We start from the raw sequence: 24801 nt of genomic DNA on the forward strand, positions 1-24801 counted from the left end.
CTTCTCCAGTGTCTGTCTGCTTTTAGTTTATTATTTGTCTATTTTTATAGTTCGGCTTTATTTATATGCAGGAGGATTAGACCAACATAAGTTCCTCACTCACTACTGGTTGCTGCTCTTTTTGGACTTGGTATTCAGAACTGCGAATGGGACACTTCGTGTCATGGTTTTGTACTTGCTGCTCAATGACTTTGAAACTACTGCCTTCTAGAAGGAAATTGAGGAAATACACATTGCCTGTGACTCATTAAGATCTAAGACTTTTTTAGTAGTTGGGACAATTATAAGTTACTGTCCTCTCACCTTTTTTTAGGCTAAGTGCTATTTATGGTGGCACCTACATGCTCAATAAACCCATTGAAGAAATCATTGTGCAAAATGGCAAAGTGATTGGTGTGAAATCTGAAGGAGAGGTAAGTAGCTTTCACAATGTAAATAATACTGTGTTCTAGTGAAGAAAATGTTGCCTGGTGGAACGGGATTTGGGCATCGATGCTGGATTTCAGACTGCTTTATGCCACTTTGGTGTTCATAATGAGTACGGACTGGCTTGAGATGCTGTGGTTTTTTTTTTTTAGAGATTTATTTATTCATGAGAGACACAGAGAGAGAGAGAGAGAGGCAGAGACACAGGCAGAGGGAGAAGCAGGCTCCATGCACCGGGAGCCTGACGTGGAACTCGATCCCGGGTCTCCAGGACCACGCCCTGGGCCGAAGGTGGTACTAAACCGCTGAGCCACCAGGGCTGCCCACTGTGCTTTATTTTACAAAAATCTTACTGTTGGTTATTGCTGAAGACTGGGTTATACGTTATGGACGAAACCTTAGTGGTAGGTGCTCTATTTATGGAGTGTAGGTTGGTGCCGGTCTCCTGAATTTTCATTTAAATGTAGCTTTATAATTTATAACTTATATAATTTATAATTTATCAGTGGAATTGGGCCTGGTGAATACTGGGCATTTTATTATTTAATTTGGGTTTTAGCTTCAGTGCTGGCTGGGTGGAGTTTCAAGTAGTTTCTCTGATTCGGATTGAGTACATATGTGTTAACCTTGTTCACGTGCTCATTCGGATTCCGTGGGTCTGTGTCCTCGCGAGCTCTCAGGTGAGGCTGATGCTGAGGTTCCGCCGACCAGCTCATTCGTATTTCATGAGCTGCCAACTCGTACTGATAGCTGGCACTGCTCAGAAGCTAAGACCGGAGAGCTAGTTGGCGTTCCTGCGGTACTGCATGGGTTGGCCCATGTAATCCTCACTCAGCGGTGGACCGTTGGAATGAGTCATTACCGTGGAGCCTTTGTAACTGCCTTGTGCGTCCATCAGAATGGGTTTAGGGAACAGGGACAAACGGGGAGCAATTCATCTGGGATCTCAGAGCGCTGCTTAGTGTGGGATCATCTCCTGTTGTTTTCCCCACGGCGGTTCCCTCGCGGGAGATAAACATTCACAGTCTCCCCAGGCACATCCCATATAGCGACAGCCCTTAAATACGGTACTTCATTTAATCCAGCAACAGCTGTTGGAGGTTAAGCTCAGCCAGGTCGGAAACCTGTCTGCCCGACTGAATCCTGTGCTTCTAAACACTGTGCACCTGGTTTCCTAGTAGTTGAACAGGACTTCGAATGCACGGGTCTGTTCCAGGAGAATGGGGGGGGGTGTGGAATTGTTGGCAAAACTAGTTTTAGGTGATCTGTAGTCGAGCAGTAATTGACAGGTACCCTTATGAAGGGAACGTGTTGACGGCCCAGTGGCGTCAGTAGTCTAGCTGGAAGCCTTGGGGACCCGGACTGCTATAAATGGGAGCTCAACCGTTTGCTACAGGTTGCTCGCTGCAAGCAGCTCATCTGTGACCCCAGCTACGTCAAAGACCGGGTAGAGAAGGTGGGCCAGGTCATCAGGGTTATCTGCATTCTCAGCCACCCCATCAAGAACACCAATGACGCCAACTCCTGCCAGATCATCATCCCCCAGAACCAGGTCAATCGGAAGTCAGGTGAGGTGTGAAGACCAGCAGATGTTTGGGCCACGTTGTTAGAATCCTTATTTGCTCTTTTATAAGAAACTTTAGGTCGCGTACGGGAAGAGAGCTGATGGCTTTAGCTCACAGGGATGCGAGGTCCTTGCATTGAAAGGCACAACTCCGCCCTGGAGCCCTGCCTCGCCCTCCTGCTGGCCCCTCCTTTGGGCCTCCTTTCCCTCATTCTAGAATGAGGAATTGAGCTGGCTGGACTGGGTGGTCATGGTGCCTCCTGGCCCCTCCGGACGTGGGGGTGGGGAGGCAGGTCATGGCTTATTAGGCATTAGGCGGCCCAGCTCTACTGTGGTCTTGAGCCAGCTTAGGCTGGATTTCAGTAGTGTGCTAGAAGACGACTTCTAAAGTAGGAATTCCTAATCTCCTTGTGGTGAGCAGTTGCTTTCATCCCCTACCTTTTCCCACCATCCTTAGAGGTGGAAGCCATAAATCTATTTATCGAAAATTCAACTTTAGGAAGGGTTATCAGCATTTAAACAGACTACTGGTATGTTTTTTCCATGTAAGAAACCGGAATCATGGATTATTAGGACTGCATCCAAGGGACGTGCAGGGGGCCCACACAGACCCCAGGGTTGGTGAACTCGAGAGGAAAGCAGCTCAGTAGTGACTTTCGTATTGGAAACGACGCACTTACTAAGCGGCACGCAGAGGGGGCAGTCGACAGGATGCGAAACGAAGAGTAGCTTGTGCTGATTGGTCATTTTGTTACTTCAATTAAGTAAACGAGAAGCTAGTCCTTAATAAACCGTCCCTTAGCTGTTCAGCCCCTTTCTAAATGCAGGGCTTGGAGAGGGAGACAGTAGCGCAGTCAGTGGGATTGTCAGGTGTCCGGTTAGCGGCCACAGAGGTGGAGAAAGCAAGCTGTGCAAGCCCGGCAGTTCTGGCCACGGAAACCCACAGCCCCAGGAGGCTGCGAGTGGCTCGGTACTTGCATACGCGGTCCTATCTGGAACGGAGAGGGCACCGTCGGCCTACGCTTGCCACCTCAGCCTAGAAGGTTTTGTCTGGTCCAAGCAATTTTAATTCCACCTGATGAAATACGGGGAGAGTGGAGTGCGCGCACACGGCTGAGGCCCGTGAACCCTGGCAGTGAGATGGCGTTACTCGTTTGCAGACATCTACGTGTGCATGATTTCCTCTGCACACAATGTGGCCGCGCAAGGGAAGTACATCGCCATAGTGAGCACGACGGTGGAGACCAAGGAACCTGAGAAGGAAATCAGACCAGCTTTGGAGCTTCTGGAACCAATTGAACAGAAGTGAGTGATGGGTCCCTTTCGATGAGCTCAGATCCAAGACTGAGTTCTGACCTCGCAGCGAGGGGAGCGCGGTGAGGACGAGGGGTGGCCGGGGGCAGCTCACCTGCTGACTTCATTCTTTCCCCCTCCAGATTCGTTAGCATCAGCGACCTCCTTGTACCCAAAGACCTGGGGACGGAAAGCCAGGTGAGTGGCGGTCTGAGAAGGGCATCGGCACGGGCGGCGCAGGGAGATGCCTGCCTCACGTCTCGGTGATTTTGTTTGCAGATCTTTATTTCCCGCACGTACGATGCTACAACTCACTTTGAGACCACCTGTGACGATATTAAAAACATCTACAAGAGGATGACCGGCTCCGAGTTTGACTTTGAGGAAATGAAGCGCAAGAAGAACGACATCTACGGGGAAGACTAGGAGCAGTGCACGTACTCATCTCGCTAGGACAGACCTAACTCTGGCAAATGACGCATACTGTTCGCCCCCGATAGCGTAGGCCTGCTGCTGTAATCCGCACCGCTGATTGCAGGGCACTGTACCAGTAAATACTCCTTCCCTTTCTAATATCATGTAGGAACGTGTCTCACGGCGGGGCTGCTCCGCACCGGCAGGTCACCGCGTCTGCTCACCTTAGCCAGCCCTGGCTCTCCCTAGTGGAGATGCAGTCTGAGGACATCCGTGATCCTGGTACGGAGCACTCGATACAGACTTTGTATCTTTTAATCAGTGTAGCCGCCGCGGCCGTGTGCTTCTGCTGCTCTGGAGCCGGAGCAGTACCACTTGCGTGCCATCTGTCCCCCTGGCGTCGAGATTCAAGACTGAATCTCCCCTACGGGACAGCAGCCCTACATCCGCCCCCCACCTTCCCGTGCTGTGTCCTGTCCACTACTCTGACAGTGCCCGTGGCACACGGCCACGAGTGGGGAGACATGAGCCTAAAATTTAACCCAACTGCAGACCCTGAGAGTCCTTTCGGAGGAAGCCTGTGTGCGGTGTTTTAACCTTATAAAATGGATGAGCGCGAAGGGGAAAAAAACCCCTTGTAAGCAGGTAAACGTAGAAGCTTCTTTTGTATCCCAGGTGTGGCTTCTTCAACGGACCAAGCTGCGATGCAGTATTGATTTGACAGGGCCTGCACTTCAGTGTCTGTCTCGAACGGCTCCACATGATTTCTGTACTGCAAAATAAAGCCAAACTCTGGAAACCAGTTCCTGCTCCATTGGTCTCTTTGTCCTGGCGTTAAGAGTTGGCGTGCATCGTGCTGGCTGTTGTGCGGCGCCCCCCTCCCCCCCCCCCCCCCCCCCCACACACACACACGCCGACTCCACCCCGATGGCCCCGGGGGATTCACATTCGATGCTTAGCAGCATGCCGGTGGCCTGGCTTCGAAGTGAGTAGACCCCAAATTAGGTTCCTGACACGTCTCCTGGGGCACAGACTGACCCCAGTTGAGAAACTCCTGCTTTTCCATGTTGGTAGGAGGATCTAAAACCCCAGCTAGCCCTTCCTTCCCTTAATTCAAGTTGTCTACCAGGCCTGCGGGCGAAGGCAAGGGCGCATGCTGGGTTGGAAATCCCTCGGGTCTTCCCAGTCTTTGGGTAGCATGCGAGTGGCACGACTGCAACCCTCAGCCAGGCCCACAGGGAACGAGGATGGCGGAGCGTGCAGAGAAGGCTACTCCGTGGTCAGGTGTAAAAACAGTTCTAGAAAAGGTGGGATGGATGCGGGGGGGGGGGGGGGGCTTGACCTCTGAGAGCGGAGTGACGGCAGGTGCTGTCGCGCCGGTCGTGCCACCTACGGCTACTGGTCAGATGGGGCGGCCAGGCCTCAGAGCGGACTGTCCAGAGCGCAGGTGAAAGACCGGGGAAGCCCGTCCCTCCCGGGGCTCGGCACCCTGCTCTGGGGGGAGCAGAGCCACTTCTGTCAAGTGGTCTGAAAACTGCCACCACTTTCCCCACAAATTCAAGTTTTGCTCTAAAGGAATCCCAGAAAGTTGGTCTTCAGGGGTCTTTATTTAAAAAATGAAACAAATTAGTTACAAAAACCTCTGTTCCAAATAGATACTATGTATCTACAAACATCTTTTGCTTGGTTTTGAGTTTAAAGATTACTGTAGAAATTATTTCTAATACCATAAATAAGTGATTTTCTTCCTCAGAATTGATTTTGTAGTGCAGTATTTACAAAAACTGAGCTCTTGAAAACAGTTTATAAATCGGCAACGTGACTGTAGTGTTGCTAGAATAACAGCAGATTCCCCAGTTAAGAGCCTAGCTTTCACAAGGGCGGTCAAGCCTTTAAGACGGACTACCATGCACTACGTACGCCTTCTGGACGTGGACATGCAAAAACCGAGCCATCGGTCAAAATACTTATTTTTGCTACGACTAAACGTTTGTAAAATTGTTTTTAGCATGGAGCTTATAATTAATAGTTTTGAAGGCTCTCCTGTATAAAATGAAATTAATTTAAAACAATAATATCGAACACTGCAACAAAGCTAGTGGACAGCTCATGTTCCACTTGAATAACGGCCAAGATTTTTATAGCAAAGTGTAAGAAAATGAAAACTTCCAAGTTGTAGAACATTGATTTTTCAAATATGAGAAAACGACTCTGTTTATCTAAAAAATTTTCAAAGTAAAACCAGGAATTGGTTGGCGGTGGCGTCGTGGTCTAGGCCAGCTGCCGCTCATCCCTGATTAACAGGACACTGGTATTTCAGCAGCAGGACGCGGTCCAGCAGGGACAACTTCCAGGCACCTCATGGTCACCGTCTCCTGTGTCCTGGGAACAAGGTGAACTGCCAGTGACGACGTGTGCCGTTCAGATGAAGTGGGTTCCCTCAAGTAGGCTGAGCCAACAGCAATTCCACCCCTAATACAGATTTAAAATTTATAGCATGATGTAGAAGGTAAAGAACAGAGTTTGCCAACAACCGGTTTCCTCACAGACGCAAATGTCAGTATGTGTCACGTCCCGTTCACACAGAAGAGTTCTGGAAAGTGTTCTTACCAATAGCTACTCTTAAACGGAGCTGCTATATTTTGTATATTTTCAAGGAAATTATTTACATCTGTAATAAGGATGCCACTATTTTCAAAGACTTCTCTGGAGACAGTGGGCTTTTCTGTAAAAAGAAAAAAATACCTTTTGGTGAAAAATTCATTGATGTATATACTTTATAAGCATCCGACTCCTTTTATTAAAACAAAACACCCACTAACTTGTAGGGAACTGCTTCATCTCTGGGGGGGGGCACTGTTGTAGGGAGGAAAGGTGTGGGGTCAGGAGCGGCCGCCGGGGTGCAGAACACCACTGCTGAAGGGCAGCTCGTCCTCCCCGTCCTCCGGGGGTGACAGGGTCCCCGGGTCTCGCCTGGAGCACTAGGGGGTGGTGCGTAGGCACACGTGGGTTGGGGGCCGCGCACCAGACCGAACCCAGTGGCCCGTGTCCTGGGCCTTCAGTGCACTTCTCCCAACACAGCAAAAGGCTGGTTCTTGGCTGCCGGGTGGACACGCGCACGGATCTTGGACGTTTCTAGAGGAGCCCGGACGAAGGCTGTGAGTTTACCTGTTAGGAAGACCGCAAACCTGGCCTGGATGTGCTGGATCTGCAGGCTCAGCAGACATTTTAAATGTTCTGCTTTTGTTGCTGCTCGAGAGTCACACTGGTGGTAATGAAGCAGCTCGATGAGCTCTGCGCTCTGGTAGGACTTCAATATTAGGTTCTTCTTATGTGCGACCGAATCCACTCTGTAACAGACGCAGCAATGTTAGCCAAGCTCAGGTTCAGTATAAATTTGCGAGTTTACTTTTTACTGTGTCTTCATTTTTAGCTTTTATTCTTCGACTTCTTGCCTTCACAATACGTGAAAACACTCAAAACTCCCAAGACGCACCTGGCTTCCCGGACCTCACTGTGGCCCCGCAGGTTCCCCCTCAAGCGGCACAGGCCTACTTCCTCCCTTTTGTCAACACACATTTTTGAGACATGCAGGCCTCGTTCCAAGCCAGGGGGGCATCTCTGTGTGCAGGTCCAGCGGCCCCCAGCTGCGGGAGGGGTCGTGCCGCGATGCTTTCTGTCCCTGTTCTAGGGCCACCACTGATCTGCTTAGTCAGATTAGCAACTTCATTAGGAAGTTGCTGCTTCGTAACGGTCATTTCTCACTCCCTTAAATTTTTTATTAAGAGTGTGCGGAGGTGGGAGGGGCAGAGAGCGGGGGACACCGCAGCTTTAGCAGACCCCACGCTCTGTGCGGAGCCTCACCCGGGGCTTCCTCTCACGCCCTGAGCGGAGATCCAGTCAGACATTTAACCCAACGAGCCCCCAGTGCCCTGTGACCTCCCTTAAAATCTCCTCTAACTTCTACATGTCTGTCCATCTGCTTTCTGGAGGAAAGCCAACAAGTCCCCCAGGTCCCCACGTCTCCAGCGGCACTGACACTGGCCATGTCACAGGCTGCGTTTCCTTCAGGCTCTACCCTTCGTGTACACACAATTAAGTGACTGGCATCACACCACATGTTTTATGAGCCCCGCTTTTTATGAGATATTTGCAAAATCTTTATTTTGCAAATGTGTTAAAAATTATGAATGTATGGAATCCATATATTGGTCATGTTTGCTTAGAGCTGGGTCGGAGGCTGGTTTTGAGGTTACTGGTAACCACCTGTTACTATAAACATCTTTGCTGAAACAAGTTTTTAAAAGCTAAGGTTGTTTTGGTTTTAGTTTGAGATGAAGGCCTCCAGAGGCCACAGAACAGGACGTTTTCTGGCAAGTGCCCACGATGGCCACTGTGGCGGGAGTGCAAATCCGAGGGCCGGCAGTGGCGGACCGATATACCTAATGTCCAAACATGGGAAATCCACCCGTGCTTGCCAGGTGGACCGGTGCGCCGTGCGTTCCTGCGCTTGAGCCTCTACTCTGAAGGGCTGGTTAACCACCTCCACCGCCCCCACCCCCACCCCCTAGAGGTGCAGCATCTGCTCTGGGGTCCGCTCAGACCTCTTGGCTCGCTTTTTCCTCCTGCACTAGTGCTTTCCGGGTACAGCCTCTCCCAGACCTGTTCCCGACTCTGTCTGTCCTTGGGAGGGAGCAGCGCGGTGGGGCACAGAGGACAGCGGTCCGGTTAAGGCGAACATTCTGGGCCTGCAGCCCAGCACCACAGCTCCTCGTTTGACCTGGGTCAGGTCTGCTATCGCGCCCGTGTGGCCACTCCCAATCCCTGGAGTGTGGGGGCAGCCGCTGTACGACACTGGCCGCCCGCCAGTTGGTCCCCGAGGAGCCTGCGACAGCTCCTGGCAGCTCCACACGCATCCACCCCAGGCCCAGCGGCAGCAGCCCCACCGCAGCCCCCACCGCAGCACAGGCCCCATGGCCGGGGCTCCTCCTGGAAAGCAGCGCTGCCCAGAAGCCCCGCCCCGCTGCCTCCTTCAGTCTGCTGGTTCCCGAACGACTAAACCAAGGGAACGTTCCTGTCCTGTTTCCATCCTGTGACTGGCGACTTGATTCCACCCCACCCCCAACACAGGCCCAGGAGCGCAGCAGCCCATGGCCACGCTTCTAGTCCCTCCAGGTTCACGGCTCACGGCGGCAGAGCCCAAACTTCAGGACTCCTGAGTCTGACCTCCGTTGGCCTCCAGTGCTGTCAAAGTCTGGGCCTCAAACTCTTGGTGGCGGTTCCAGCCTCCCCGCCTCCCTGACAGGCTCCGCGCCCCGCGGCCTCACCTGACGTCCTCTCTCAGCTTTTTGTTCTCTCTGTAGTGGAGCAGCCACTTCCACCTTCCGTTTCTGTTCAGTTTTTCCAGGGTTCTGACCACGTCCTTCAACTGAGCTACAGACGGAAGAGAAGCAGTCTCGTGGGGCCCAGAAACTGTGATGGTGGGGGGCACCTAGGCCTGCTACCCGGCACCCAGACACCAATCCTAGGGACCCCACAAGTGGGAAGTCCACATCCTGCACCTGCAAATACTTCCCACTCCAGTCTCCGTGCAGAATTCAGGCTGTGGGGGTCCACCCCCTCCAATGGGCCAGGAGTGGCGTCTACAGGGAGCTCTAGTATGACATCAGCCGGGGCAGGGTTTGATTATACCAAAAGGCCCCCACGCCAGGCTGCTGTCACCACCTCCTCCGTCTAATCATTGCCCAGGGAGAAGAGTATTAGGAGTGCCTGGCGCATAATTAACAAGACTTAAGAGGCATGTTTCCAGAACATCACCCAGACGGCGGACTGCTAACAAGAGAAATGCAGAAGAGAGGGCTTGTGGGCAGGCGTAAGAGGCAAGCGTGAACGGTCAGGCAGTGCTCCCAGCGGGGTTGGTGCTGAAGAGAACAGGTGGCCCCTGAGAGGCCAGGAGCACACGTGCCAGGGGCGGGGGTGACAGCAAGCCACAAGGGAGGCTCAGCAGAGCACGGGGCACAAATGAAGGCCTCACAAGGTGGTGACTAACAGCGACTTCTGAGTTAATCTCTTTGAGAAAGTAGTGTTTGGGTTGCTGGGGGAAGAGAAATGGACCCAATTAGATTTTAAAGACAGAAACAAGGAAGGAAAACACAAGACCGACCTAATGTTAAGGATTCCAGGATCTTGTCATCTGAGACCATAAAGCCTCCAGTCTGGAACAGCTCCTGGTAGGTGGACTGGAGCACATCCTCAGGGCAGTCCACTCCAGCGAAGAGGACACTGGGGAAGTGCTTCAGCTTCAGAAGAAAGGGGATCTAGCGAACACAAAGGACCCAGAGGGAGAGGTTGGTGGGGTCACTGTTATGCAAGGGCTGCAAGATTCAGGAGCAGCTGAAAATAAACCTAAGCTAAATGACTAGAATTCTGCACCCCCCTCACACCCTCAGCAGCACCTCCCATAACCCCCAGCACACTCCAGCAGCACCTCCCATAACCCCCGTCACACCCCAGCATCACCTCCCATAACCCCCAGCACACCCAGCAGCACCTCCCATAACCCCCAGCACACCCCAGCAGCACCTCCCTTAAGGAATATGGATTCGGTTCATCTCACCTGCTGTGAGGACCCTAACATCTTGTCTATTTCCTGAGAAGTCTCTGAAACCCCCTGGGCCTGACACTGGGGGTGGGAGGAACCTTAGAGCCGGGAAGCAGGCACTGGGCTCCTCTCCCACACCGACAGCTGCCCTGAGCCCAGGCTGCGCAGTGGGGGCTCCCCCGGACAGGCAACCCCTTTTACTCAACTGACACACTAATATCAGTACAGAGTTAAGAAAACTTCTGCCAGTCCCTGTAAAGGAAGGTTCACTCCTGCTGTGTGGGTTTAAATCTGGGCTGAGACCATGTCCCCACACCGCCCCCCTCGCCGGGGCTCTTCCCTAGTTAGGAGGCAAGTCTTCACTCGGAGCCATAACACACCCCACAAATGCCTCGGTCAGTTAGCTACCCCGCGGGACACCCCATAAAATGCCTGAACAGCGCTGTAAGAGAGGGGCAGACACACTTGATGCAGGCGTGATGCTATGTCTTCATTCCTGATGATGACCAGGAGGGTGTCATTCTCTCTGTGGAAAGCCTGACAGAAATGCTGAGGTTCAACTTCCGTATGGCCTCCTTTCCTCAGGATGTTCTGAAAGATTTACAAGTAACTATTACCACAGAAGGACCACCTGCACAGGATTACTTTCATAGTCCACTAAGCACATCAAAAAGCACATCCTAGTCCCTAAACTATCCTAACCAGGCAACATGGGTGGCAATTAAGTCCTACTTCTTTTTTTTTAAATTAATTTATTTTTTAATTCTAATTAAAAAAAATTTTTTTTTTAAGATTTCATCTCTAAACGAGCTTTCACATCTGAAACAGATGGCTCCTGGGCATCACTAACAACTGGGTTTAGAGGTTCATTTAAAAGGAAAGCACTTTCTAATCAATCCTTATGTCCACGAAGTGGCCAAGAGCAGACTAATGCACAGACACGGGGCTCTTGTGCGATCTGAGGCTGTTACCTTGGGGATGCAGATATTCACCCTCAAAATGCCACCTCCAGTCGAAACACTCCTACAACTTTTGGGAAGGCCAAGCTGCAAACCCCGGAGCGTCATGAATGGCCGGGGAGCCCCTGGATGCTCCCGCACCGGCAGGACCACCTGCCCCAGGCCTGACTGGCAGTTACTCGAGTAATTATGAGCAATTCCTTCACTCCATACCCCTCTGTGATGCAGACACTGTTTCTGTCTGAAGGATTCTGGACGTTTCCACCGCACACCCTGAGGCTTCTCCTGGCACCAGGAGCACGGTCTGACCAGCACTTGTTATTTCCTTTGTAAAAGCACAGTGTCCCTGGATCTCAAAACAACTCAAATTTGATCATTTCGATACTTCAACTCAAAATGCACAGCAACGTAACTTCAAAGAAACTCCTCCAGGTAAGATCTAACGAAGAGCCCACCGAAACGTCTCAGTACAGATCCTTGGCTCTGACTTCATTTACTAATAAATGACCTGAAGGAACACATTTTCTGAGACATTCAACACCTTTACCACACCCCGTGAAACCTGGGCTTTTCGGTCACACACTTTGAATTTCTATAATAATAAAGGAGCTTCTGCATCTTATAGATAAGTGGGGCCGGACGCCCCATCTCTCCCAAGTGCCTCAGGACTCCCCAGGCCAGAAAACTTCCCAGGGGAGCTGAGTTTTTGAAAACATTTTGCTCTAGATTATCTTGATAGTACTTTATTCTGACGCTTAATTTATACTGTGTCCACCTTCTCGCTTGAAGGATAGTTTTACCTTTGCACAAAATTTGTTACTTTATTTTTTTTATGATTTATTTATTCATGAGAGATGCACAGAGAGGCAGAGAGACAGGCAGAACGAGAAGCAGGCTCCATGCGGGAAGCCCGATGCAGGACTCAATCCCAGGACCCCAGGATCACGACATGAGCTGAAAGCAGATGCTCAACTGCTGAGCCACCCAGGGGCCCCCAATCTTTTACTTTCTGTTGTAAACAGTGGCCACGAGATAAATATGATCCATGAAACACAACACACACTCCCAAACCATGTGTGGTGTCTCGAAGCAGTCCAGCTGTAGGTGTGAACTGAACGTGGCTACTACGCTCTCTCTCTTGCACAAAACCCAGCATCCTAATCAAACGCCGGGACACCTGCACCCTGATGTTTCTAGTAGCAATGTCCACAATAGCCAAACTGTGGAAGGAGCCTCGGTGTCCATCGAAAGATGATTGGATAAAGAAGATGTGGTTTATGTATACAATGGAATATTCCTCAGCTATTAGAAATGACAAATACCCACCATTTGCTTCAACGTGGATGGAACTGGAGGGTATTATGCTGAGTGATATAAGTCAATCGGAGAAGGACAAACATTATATGGTCTCATTCATTTGGGGAATATAAATAATAGTGAAAGGGAATAGAAGGGAAGGGAGAAGAAATGGGTAGGAAATAGCAGAAAGGGAGACAGAACATAAAGACTCCTAACTCTGGGAAACGAACTAGGGGTGGTAGAAGGGGAGGAGGGCGGGGGGTGGGGGTGAATGGGTGACGGGCACTGAGGGGGGCACTTGACGGGATGAGCACTGGGTGTTATTCTGTATGCTGGCAAATTGAACACCAATAAAAAATAAATTTATTATTATAAAAAAAAAAACAGCATCCTCTGCGCTCTGTCAAGGACAAGAATGGTGCTGTTGCTTTTGAGATGATGGAAGCAAAAAGAAACTGGGTCTTTTGCTCACTGTGGCATGATGCCACTGAGTTGCCCCCTTATTTCAGCACTGGTCAAGGTACAGTATATGTAATCAGCCAAACAAAATTAACTTCAATTCAAGGTAAAAAAAAATAATTTTTAGATTATTATCTAAATCTATTATTATCTAAATAATAATATTTAGATTAGTTTTGGAGGCCAAGCAGCTTAAAAAAAAAAAAAAAAAAAGCTTCATTTTTCAACCACACTGCTTACCAAAGCAACATGGAAACTGGAACAATGATGATGGAGGGGCTGCAGAAACAGACCTGGCAACCATTTATGAAAAACTTTGGAAAACAAATGGATCGTTGATGGGGAATAAAAATCTTTTAATATAAATTATTTAAAATCATATTTAAAAAATCATATTTAAATGGTATAAAATAGGAGCCATCAGCCACTACAGAGAAGAATACATATTTGAGTCTAGGCTCACATGAAGGCCTGTTTATCCATCATGCTTCCAGTCCATTCCCCACACTGCAGCCGAAGAGATGGCTCTCAAACACACACACGACGTTCTTTATCTTTTAGAAGTATTTCCAGGGCCTCCCCCACTGAATTCAGGCTCATCCAAGTGCCTTAGTGGGACCTGTACCTTGTCCACACCTCCAGACCCAGCTCTTCGGGGTGGGGGGGGGGGTGCTAGCCCTCTGGCCCGAGGGCCCCCACGCCCTCCACACTGCTGACCCCGAGGGCAGCAGGGCAACCAGGGAGCCGCCACCAACGCTGTTTCTGTGGAGGCCACTCGCAACTCTCAGAACTGGCCTCCCCCAGGAATCCCTGGGTGGCTCAGTGATTTAGTGTCTGCCTTTGGCTCAGGGCCTGATCCTGGGGTCCTGGGATCGAGTCCCACGTTGAGCTCCCTGCATGGAGCCTGCTTCTCCCTCTGCCGTGTCTCTGCCTCTCTCTCTCTCATGAATAAATAAATTTTAAAAATCTTAAAAAAAAAAAAAAAAAAAAGACCTGGCCTCCCCTAACACACTCTGCCACGATGACAGACACAAGTATCTTCAGCTGTTTAATGTTACATAGTGATTCAACACCTGTGGGTCTGCCAAGTGACACTTACCATGTGACAGATACTCTAGAATTCTTGAGGCGCTGATATAAGTGCACTCTGAAACAAATCTAGGTGAACATTCAGAACCTACACACTTACTAGTCTAGCTGTCCATGCCTTGTACAACAGGCCAGCATCACTTCCTTCAGAAAAAGGTCCCGACCTTCCTGACTAGGCCTATCCTTTCAAAGCAATGTCCAAACACCTGCGCCATTACCTCGACTGTTGATCTTACGTTACTCTGTGTGCTTTACCAGTGTTTTCCTTGTCCCACTAGCTTTAAGGATCATGACAGAAAGGCAACATTTCCCCTCCCCTTACATGCTGGACTCTAGAATGTACACTAAAGACTGCTGTCCTTTGAACTAGTTCCTGCTGCAAGCATAGAGGGTTGAGGGAGGCGGTGTGTCTGGGGAGCAGCTTTGGGTTGGTGGTCCAGGCACTGAAGAAGGGGGTTGGATGTCCAGTGGGAATGTAAGCGGGGTGGCAGATGCATCTGGGATGATGGGAGCTGGCTTTCTGGGGGGAGACCTGCTACTCTGGCAAAGATGGCCAGAATAAGCCTCCTGATCCTGGACTGGAACTGGGTATGAGTGTGCACCCATTTTAGTTTTTTAAATATCCATATATTTTTTGGCTCTGCTGAGAGGGCCTGGAGTCATTGTTACCCAATGACACTGAGTTCACCCAGTGCCCAGTTACTGATTCCAAATGCTCTTCTTCACTTAAACAAATCACAACTCCTTAGAGAAATTCTACTCCAAAGAATATATGAGATAAATTTGTAAATGGAGTTATACCGTAAAGGAAGAAAGGATCCAAACAATTATGGGGACTTGTCAGAAGGACAAGCCAGGTTTTAAGACCTGCTGACTGTGTCTGGGACAATCTGAGCATTACCATAAGCAATGAAGGACCAAAAGAAATATGTTAAAATGTCCATACTACTACCCAAAGCAATCTACACATCTAATTCAACCCCTATCAAAACACCAACAGCATTTTTCACAGAACTACAACAGAGAATCTATGGAACCACAAAAGACCCTGAATAGCCAAAGCAATTTTGAAAAAGAAAAAAATGGGAGGCATCACCATTCCAGACTTTTAGTTATATTACAAAACAGTGGTGATTAAAACAGTGTGGTACTGGCACAAAAACACACACACAGATCAGTAGAACAGAACAGAAAACCCAAAAATAAACCCACAACTATATGACCAATTGATCTTTGGCAAAGTGTGAAAGACTAATGGGAAAAAGACAATCTCTTCAACAAATGGTGCTGGGAAAACTGGACCACTTTCTTATACCGTACACAAAAATAAATTCAAAATGGATTAAAAACCTAAATGTGAGGCCTTCTGAAACCATAAAAATCCTAGAACACAGCACAGGAAGTAACCTCTTTGACACTGGTCATAACAACTTATTAGGTATGTCTCCTGAGGCAAGGGAAACAGAAGCAAAAATAAACTATTGGGACTACATCGAAATAAAAAGCTGCTGCACAATGAAGTAAACAGTCAACAAAACTAAAAGGCAACCTAGGGAATAGGAGAAGACATTTGCAAACGACATATCTGATAGAGATTAGCATCCAAAATCTATAGAGAACTTACCAAACTCAACAGCCAAAAACAAATAATGCAACTACAAATGGGTAGAAGGTATGAACAGCCATTTCTCCAAAGACATCCAGATGGCCAACAGACATGGAAAGATGCTCACCATCACTCAACATCAGGGAAATGCAAATCAAAACTACGGGGAGATAACACCTCACACCTGCCAGAATGGCTAAAATCAACACAAGAAGGGTGCCTGGGTCAGTCGGAGGATCCTGTGACTCTTGATCTTTGGGTCGTGAGTTTGAACCCCACATTGGGTGCTGAGATTACTTAAGTAAGTAATAATTTTTAAAACCCCACAAAAAACAACAGGTGTTGGTGTGGTTGCGGAGAAAGGGAAACCCTCTTACACTGTTGGTGGGAATGTGAACTGGTACAGCCACTCTGGAGAATAGTGTGGAGGTTCCTTAGACAGTTAAAAATAGAGCTGCCCTACGATCCAGCAATGGCACTACTAGGTATTTACCCAAAGAATACAAGAATACTAATTCCAAGGGACGCATGCATCTCTATGCTTTCTGCAGCATTATGTATAACACCAAAATTATGGAAGCAGCCCAAATGTCCATCAATAGGTAAATAGGTAAAGATGATGTCCATACACGTGCACAGGTGCGCACCCCCCCGGGACTATTACTCAGCCATCAAAAAGAACAAGTCTTGCCATTTTCAACTGATGTGGACGGAGCCAGAGGCTATGATGCTGTGAGAAATAAGTCAGTCAGAGACAAAGACCACGGGATCTCACTCACAAGTGGAGTTTAAGAAACAAAACAAACAAGCAAAGGGAAAAAGAGAGTGAGGGAAACAAACCAGGAAACAGAGTGTGAACTACAGAGAACACACTGCTGGTCATGGGAAGGGGGAGGAAAGGGGGAGGGGGGGTGAAGGAGGCACTCATGATGAGGGACTGGACGGTAACCCTGAGTACGATGGGATAGAGTGCGGCTTCATGGGACATAAAGCAGCAAATGAGGTAGAAGGGAAAGCCCTCCCTGCAGCGGAGCGCCCACTACTATACTTACAAGGAACATGGGACTGGAACACCATGTGGCACCCATCATATCAGGAACTGCGTCGGGCAAGAATCGTCAATGGGCAGAAGTGTGATAAGGAAGAAGGTATTTTCAGATGTCCCATCCTAGCTCCCCGCGTGTTAATAACCACAGCACATTTACTAACTTCACACTGGGCGAACCCGGCAGAAGCATCCTCACGTGACAGCAACTAATACCCAGGCGCAGGACAAGGGAGCTGGTGGGCCTCCTCACAGGACACAGAGGGGAGGAAGTCATATGCAGGGATTTTCTCCTAACATGCATAAATCGTGAGGAAGCAAGAGATGAATGTCAAGTGAAGGAAACTACCATGTAACTGGCCTTCACTCTTCAATACCATCAAGGTCACAAGAGATAACCAATGACAGAGGAACTACTGTGCGCTGACGGGCGCTGAGACACGACAAGCAACTCATGACGCTGGCCGCATGGCCAGGTCTGTGGGCCTGGTGAGCACATGGCATGATGGGTCACTGGCTGTGATCACTCAGAGGGGTGTCCCTGCCCTTGGGCACCTCAGCCTCCAAAGCTAAAGGTCACACACACTTAGGCTTAGCAGGAAGGGGCAGTGGGGCATCCTGTGTGCAACCTGTTTCCAAAAGGTTCAGAGGGATTAAGAGCAGGGGGCCCAGGGGAAGGCACCATTTGTGTAGCCTGTCTGTGCATTTGACGGTGTATTTTATTTTATTTTTAAAGATTTTATTTATTCATGAGTGATGAGAGAGAGAGAGAGAGAGAGAGAGAGGCAGAGACACAGGCAGAGGGAGAAGCAGGCTCCATGCAGGGAGCCAGATATGGGACTCGATCCCAGGTCTCCAGGATCACGCCCCGGGCTGAAGGCGGTGCTAAACTGCTGAGCCACCCAGGCTGCCTGTTGACAGTGTATTTTAAAAGCAGAAGGAAAAGTCTTCTCCCCAAGGAGAAAAGAAATGCATTTGGAGAGGATAAAAGGAGAGAGCTCACAGTGATCAAGACAGACTGCGGCCCTAGCATTCAAAGGTCAGGAGCATGTGCTCACCAGAACGTCAGCTATCCTGATATTCGAAAACACCCCAAACCCAAACGGTCTCTCTCAACTATCCACACTAATGGAGGACATGCGTACTCGTTTTTTGTTGAATTCTACCTTTGTAGAATCTGTGCTTATATTTAAATAGGAGTCATATTTCTGGTATGAGACTTTGGAGTGGTAACTTTCTGGTGTAAAAATCAGTCACGGCACTAATTCTAGAACATTGTACACGTGTTCAGACAGAGCACAAACGGAGAGCTTGTAGCAGAACGTTCCGAATGCAGATACAGAAGGCCCTGTCAGACTCCAAGGCCACTTCGTGTCATGATTTCTCTCTGAAGCCAAGGGTTCTACATGTTATTACCTCTAAAACAAAGTTGGGTGGCAATCAGAATAATGCAAAGTCTAGGACGAATCTGGCACTTTACCTTTGTCCTCACAAAGAACGACTGGTCTTCGGTCTCCACAAGGTAGAACAGGAAGGGGCTCTTACAGGCCTCTTTCACCACACTTTTCAGTTTGACATGCAAACTGGTACACAGGTCTGTGATCACATCTTCATAGGAGGCTGCCCGTGGGATAGGTGAACACACCTCTCGAGAGGTGGCCTCTCCAGAAGCCACAGCTGACTCCTTCTCTGGGAAACCCACGAGGTGGCTATTCAACATCATGTTGCTGAATTCAGCATATTCATTGAGAATAAGTGAAACGTCATTCCGGGATTCTTTTGAAGTAGTGTTATATTTCAGTTTGTTGAGGTGGAACGACCCAGTCTGATTTCTTTCGGAATTTGCAAGATGATTTCTACTGCGACCACAGCTCTCCTTCCAAAAGGAAGAACCATCCAAAGTGCCCAGTGCATGGTCTCTCCCACGCAGACTCCGCTGCCTGGCGCCCGAGGGCACCACTGTTACCACAAGGGGACTTCTGCTCCGGGAGGCGGGGTGCAAAGCCAGGGACTCGGATACTTTTGTCAGAGGGAAAGCTTCAGCACCAATTTGGAGAGGGGGCTCCTTTGGAAAGACACCAGTGGAGGAAGCAGAGGGCCGAGAATCTCCATTCTTTACAATTTGTTTTAGCTTATGTGCAAAACGCAGATACTCCAGATCTAAAATGTTCTGTGTGAGGTCATCTGCCACCTGCCAGCTATTTGTCCAGGAGCTGAGCAAGCCACATTTTGCAGTGAAACTGGGGTGCCTCTTCAAGCTGTGCAGAGTTCTCGTGGTATCTGTGAGCTCTCTAGTGACGGTGAAATTAGCATAAATCCTGGGAATGCCACGGAGGTCTCGGATCTGGACATAAGATGGCACACATCTGTCTTCTTTTTTGAATCCAACAAGCCAGTGTCTGGGAGCCATGCCCACCTCCAGCCCTGGGGCTTGGGTAGAGTAGACCCACTCTTCATTATCACTGTTACTTAGGCTCTGGAAAGAGTCAGAATCATCTTTTGAAGCATCTTCTTTCTTGGTTTGACTATACCTCAAAGTGCAGGAACCCTCCGCCTCCATTTTGGGATTTCTACCGTCCCCACAGGAGTCATGATCAGACTCTCCGGAAAGTGGCTCATAATGGATGTCAGAATTCACACTGACATCCACGTCTCCACCCAGGGTATCCAAGTCCTCCTCGGCTCGGAGCCCCTCACCAGAGCCCATATTTGCCATCTGCTCTTCAGAGACTTCACAAACAAGAGGGGCACAAGCCTGGGGAGTGATGGAAGCACAAGGCTCTCTACTCGTGTTTTCACTAGCAACAGCCATTTGAAGGCAAAAATCCATGGGTACATACGTGAGCAAAGGCCTGGCATTCAACAGATCTCTGGTTTCACACACTGCCCCATCTTGCTGTGCATGGATTGCTTTTTGCTTGTCTTTTGGAGATGTGGTGTTTGGCTGGGAGTCAACACCTCCTAGATCTGTGGCTTCTTCATGGAGCTTGGCCTCAGCATCATTATTCCTAAGTAAACTGGCCATTTTGACTACGGAGATTTCTTGTGTCTGGAACCCAGTCTCTGTGTTCACGGGTCTGGAACCATCTGAGGAAAAAGCAAGTTTGGGGATCTCTGAGTGCTCGTGTGTCTGTGTATCAGCTCCGCCAACTGAGCCAGAGCTCAAGGACTGTGCTTGAGTGTAAACGGCTTCATTTGTCTTCACACCACTGCTAAAGAGATTTTTCTTAATACCTTTAGGGCTGGGCTGCTGTTTTAGTGACAGATCCACTCTACCAGTTGGGGTAGTTGCAGAAACAATTGTGTCAGCCAAAGACTTATTTTCAATAATCTTTCTAGGGCTAAATGGAGGCTCACCAGGCTCCAAGACAAGATGACTTAAGTCCGAATTCCTGTTCTGTACATTAACTGGCTGCAGTGGATCTCCTGATGTCACTAATTTTTCCAGAGAAAGCTTGAAGTCCTCTCTGTACTTGGCATCTGAGGCAGGCTGGCTCAGCTCCATATCACCACATGGCACTTCTTCTGAGAGACCCTCGCCATGTTCTCCAGGGACAATTTCCTTGGTTACTTTACCAGGACAGCTCAAACAGCCATCTTTTCTGCCTGGATGCTTACTTCCTACTAGAGGCATTTTGGCAGAAGACTGCATTTGTTGTACACCAATTAAGTTATCTTGTGCCACTGGATGGGTAAGACCAACAGAAGAATTTTCTTTCTCCGTTACGGCCAAATCTACAGACTCAATCTGGGAGAATCTGTCGCTTCTCTCACCTTGTGTACCAGCAAGTTGTAAACTACACAGAGACACAGCCATCTCAGGCTGTGTCTGAGATGGCTGTGCTGCTTCAACTAGATCTTCGGGGTCAGGACTAGAAGCTGGTGACACTTCTTCAATTAAAGAAGCAAAGGGAAAGTCTGAGGTAACATTCACCTCCTCTGCAATCTCAAGGGCACAGGTTTCTTTAGAAAGTATTAAGGTAACTGTCTGTAAATTATCACCTTTCCTCTCCTTACTTTCCAATGATTTCTCTGGCACTGCAGGGTAAGTGGATATATAATTAGCAGAAGTCGCTTCTCGGTTTTCTAGGAGAGTCACCTCTTCTGGCCTGATTATTTCTTCAGTCATGTCCTGAAGTTCCAAATTTGACAGTGGGGCCTCCCGCTGTGGCTCTAGCTCCTCCGCTGGCATCTCTTCTCTGGTGCTGGTGGGTGGCGATATTCTGAGAATGAGATCAATGTCAGAATCTTCTTCTGAGGACTCCAGGCTGGCATCCTCTTTACTCACTGAGAGGCTGGTTTGTTTGGTGAATGCTGAATTAAAGGATTCCAAATTCCTATTTTCACTCTTTAGACCACTCCCATCATTCACTGGTTCTGAGGAGCTCTCTGCTTTGTTACCCACTGATGGAATACAGTTATGGGAGTAATTTCCTCCCGAAGTGGCAGAGGCAGATGCCGAGACCACTTCTTCAACCTGGGACGGCTCTATGATCTCTTCCGAAGATATGCCAAAGAGATTCTGAGTCTGCAGGAAAAATTCTTGAGAGAGTTTCATTTCTTCTCTGGGTAATGAACAATTAGAGCTTTTAACTAATGACAACGCCTCTGCTATCACTGAATTAGCAGGTGGTGATGATGAGCATGGAACGTTTGGAATCTCTTTCTGTAGCAAACACATTTCATTTCCAAGAGTCTCTCCACTTACTGGAGAGGCACAAAGGTAGTTAGTATCTTTTTCTCCGGAGATTGCTAGAGAGGGAACATCCCTAAGGCCCGTGTTTGTGCCTTCTCAAATGCAGACACAGGATGCCTAAGACTTGAGGCAGGTGACACCTGTTTAATCAACTCTGTATTAAAGGTTGCAGGCTTATCGGTTTTATTTACAACTTCTGACTGTATTGGTACATAGGTATTTTCTTCAAAAGTGAAAGTAACTGGTTCCAGATTAATTATCACATACTCTGTATCATCCGTCCTCTCCGATGAAGGCTGACATTCTTTGCTCATGGGGCTGCTATGCTGGATAAGGCCCTGTAAAGCACTGGTTTCTGTCTGTACTGTTGCATGAAAAACATCAACTTCCTTTTCAAGGGTGCTGTACACAGACTTATGACAAATCACCGACTGATCGCTGAGCCCATCGTAAGTCTTGCTGAACGTGGTTTGTGTGACAGTATCACTGTAAGTCACTCTTGAGCTATCAAGTGGTTCAAAGGTTTTATCTTCACTAGGAACAGAAAGTCCATTAGTTTGGGTACTTCCAATACTAGAAAACACAAGATTAGAAGTCTCTACTTTATCTGAGGAGTCTGGTTTGGCTTTTTCCCCAATTACCTGAAATGACAGAAAGAAAAATCAAGAGTCAAACAGACTATCACATTTACATATAAGGAAAAACAGAATGGACAAGAATTACTTTCAGTTTGTTCTGAATCTTCTGATTTTTAATATCACAGGGTAGAAATCAAGCACATCCCTCTCTTTTTTAGATACCTACAAAAGCCCCAAATAGGAATTTTTCTTTAAATACACACACAGATGAGAGCTTCAAAACTTTAACTGCACAGCCAATTTTTTTTTTTTTTAATTGTCTTTTGAGAAGAGAAGTGGCTGGACCAATGACAATGTAAACACTGAAAATGCAGCTTGTTTGTTAAATAGCATCACCTAATGCAGACACGTAGTACTAGAGAAAAAAAACTTGGTTTTAAATGTTTTCAGCAAGATTAAAAGAGAGTTTTTAAAGCAAAGAATAATGTCTTTTAAACACCAGCCAGCATCAGGACACTGGGTGGCTCAGCGGTTAAGCATCTGCCTTCCACTCAGGATGTGATCCCGAGATCCTAGGATAGAGTCCCACATTGGGTTCCCCACAGGGAGCCTGCTTCTCCCTCTGCCTATGTCTCTGCCTCTCTCTCTGTGTCTCATGAATAAATAAAAACTTAAAACAACAACAACAAAACACCAGCATCAATCAGACATAAAGACACTGTCATCTGGGACTTTCCTATGAGGAAAAAGTAAATAAACACATACACACATGTACACAGAATCTGAGAAATATCTAGATGTTTAGCTTTGAATCTAGGCTTAACAACTTACTATGTGAGTTCAGGCAAATGGCATGATTCCCTGTGCCTTAGTCTCCTCATCTGTAGGATGGCACTGGGCTGTGTAAGACTGAGCTAATGTGAGCACAGGGCATAGACCACTGTCTGGCCCACAGCAAGCCATCAGTGCGTTGTGATGATAACGACGAGCATCTGGAGACATAAGCTCTCTGAGGCCCGCCCCTGGACCCACAACCCCCAAGTGTAACCCCAGATAAAAAAACACTGTCTACTCAATGTTAAGACAGGTACTGTAGGTGCCCAAACCCATGCAAAAGAATTCTGGAAGAGAGGGAGGCTGAATCCTTAAAGGGGCACATATTTTGTCAATCCAGTTACTTAGAGACTTTTGATATGATTTTTTTATTTGCTCCAGTTAAAATGTGATTATCTGGTTTTGTTGAACATTAGCTGAGAACAACAGAAAGAAACAAAGTGTATTTTCCATATTTACAAATAGCTACTGACTGACTTGGGGGAGTCTGGCACCGTACTTACTGTTCCTGCTTTTGTTTTCACAAATAATTTTGAATATATTCAATTTCAGTTTAAGGTTTATTAAAGATTTCTAATATTTATTACTGCATATGAGCCTTAAAAACTATTCTAGGCCACCGGGGTGGCACAGTTGGTGAAGCATCTGCCTTCAGCTCAGGTCATGATCCCGGGGTCCTGGGATCGAGCCGAGCCTCGTGTCAGGCCCCGTGTCGGGCTCCCTGCTCACTGGGGAGTCTGCTCCTCCCTCTCTTTCTGTTGCTTCCCCAGGCCTGCTTGTGCTCTCTAATAAATTAAAAAAACAACAACAACAAAAAAAAACAACACCTATTCTAAATAAGAACAGGTATTACATACCTCTTTTAGAAGAGAGTATGCTCAGAGAGAACAAGTAATTTGCCCCAAATTATACAGTAAGTGACACCATTATGGTTGGCTCTCAGACCCATCTGACACCCACCTTCTCTTTCTACTACTACTACTTCAATCAGGGATGGAGAAAAGCTCCACCTGCAGACAATCCACAGTGACACTTACGGAAACAGTTTTTGGTATTATTAGTCCTTTACATAGACAGGGAATCCACCTTCCTAAAACAAACCAATGATATGTTTTGAATGTGATTTTACATATCTAGAAAAAAAAAATCTTCACAAATGTCAGCATATACTCAGCTTTACTTACCTCATTTTTACAAGAATAAATGAAATTCTGGCTTTCTGGGGTATCTGGATGACCCTCTCTTGGAAAAATGTCTTTCCGTTCCTTCTGTACCCAGAGTTCCAAGCCTCTTGTGGGTGGAGGTTTAAGGAAGGGAAGCAAGGAGTTGGTGTCAGGGAAGGACACCTCGGCAGCGTGACCTCTGGGAGTTTCGTTGGTCTCCAACAGAGGGTCCACAGGACATCTTTCCACATTGGAGGACTCCTCGATTTCACTGAATTCTAATGATTCTAATGTGCTATTTATAGACACATATTTTGCTGGGTTGCTGTGTTCTACCACTTTTCGGGATGACCGTATGACTTTGTTCTGATTGCTGTAAAACAGAGCTACCCACATATGAAGCAAAAGCTTCACTTCTTCCACGTTATCAGGTAAGTCAGTGTTCCAGGGCCTGAGATTTTAAAGAAAAAACATGCAAAAAAAATCCTGAAAATGGTGATTTTAGTTGATTAAGTGCCTGCATTTTAATCTTAGTTTTAAATGTGTTCATTTTTTTTTAAATGTGTTCATTTTTATAGTAAAAATACATGAACATGAAATGATGAATAAGATAAAAATGAAGTTCATTTAACAAGGAATTACAAAAAAAAAAAAAAACCAAAAAAACAACAAAAAAAGTAATTACAATGAATCTAATCCACTCATTTTATAGAGGCAAGAAAGGGAACTGAAACTCAAGAGCTTTGAAAAGTGACTTCCTTCAGATCGTAGACCC

The 24801-nt window shown here is 47.7% G+C and overlaps 2 protein-coding genes across 4 annotated transcripts in view; one reads left to right on the forward strand and one right to left on the reverse strand.

Moving 5' to 3' along the window:
- GDI2 (GDP dissociation inhibitor 2) overlaps positions 1 to 4499 on the forward strand; it is a 28922-nt gene extending 24423 nt beyond the window's left edge. For all 3 annotated transcript variants that reach the window (XM_025445142.3, XM_025445141.3, XM_025445143.3), the window contains exons 7-11: positions 314 to 413; positions 1823 to 1994; positions 3151 to 3295; positions 3427 to 3481; positions 3563 to 4499. In XM_025445142.3, coding sequence (XP_025300927.1) covers positions 314 to 413; positions 1823 to 1994; positions 3151 to 3295; positions 3427 to 3481; positions 3563 to 3709 — 619 coding nt within the window. In that variant the 3' untranslated portion in view covers positions 3710 to 4499. The remainder of the gene's footprint in view (positions 1 to 313; positions 414 to 1822; positions 1995 to 3150; positions 3296 to 3426; positions 3482 to 3562) is intronic.
- Positions 4500 to 5285: 786 nt separating this feature from the next.
- The window catches only part of TASOR2 (transcription activation suppressor family member 2), a 73983-nt gene continuing 54467 nt past the window's right edge, over positions 5286 to 24801 (reverse strand). Inside the window, 8 exon segments of the mRNA XM_049101251.1 lie at positions 5286 to 6422; positions 6866 to 7047; positions 9025 to 9130; positions 9861 to 10014; positions 10764 to 10889; positions 18236 to 21534; positions 21537 to 22092; positions 24048 to 24477. Of these exon segments, the coding sequence (XP_048957208.1) occupies positions 6304 to 6422; positions 6866 to 7047; positions 9025 to 9130; positions 9861 to 10014; positions 10764 to 10889; positions 18236 to 21534; positions 21537 to 22092; positions 24048 to 24477 (4972 nt within the window). The 3' untranslated portion in view covers positions 5286 to 6303.

This window comes from Canis lupus, chromosome 2, assembly GCF_003254725.2.
Source record: "Canis lupus dingo isolate Sandy chromosome 2, ASM325472v2, whole genome shotgun sequence".
Taxonomy (NCBI): Eukaryota; Metazoa; Chordata; class Mammalia; order Carnivora; family Canidae; genus Canis; species Canis lupus.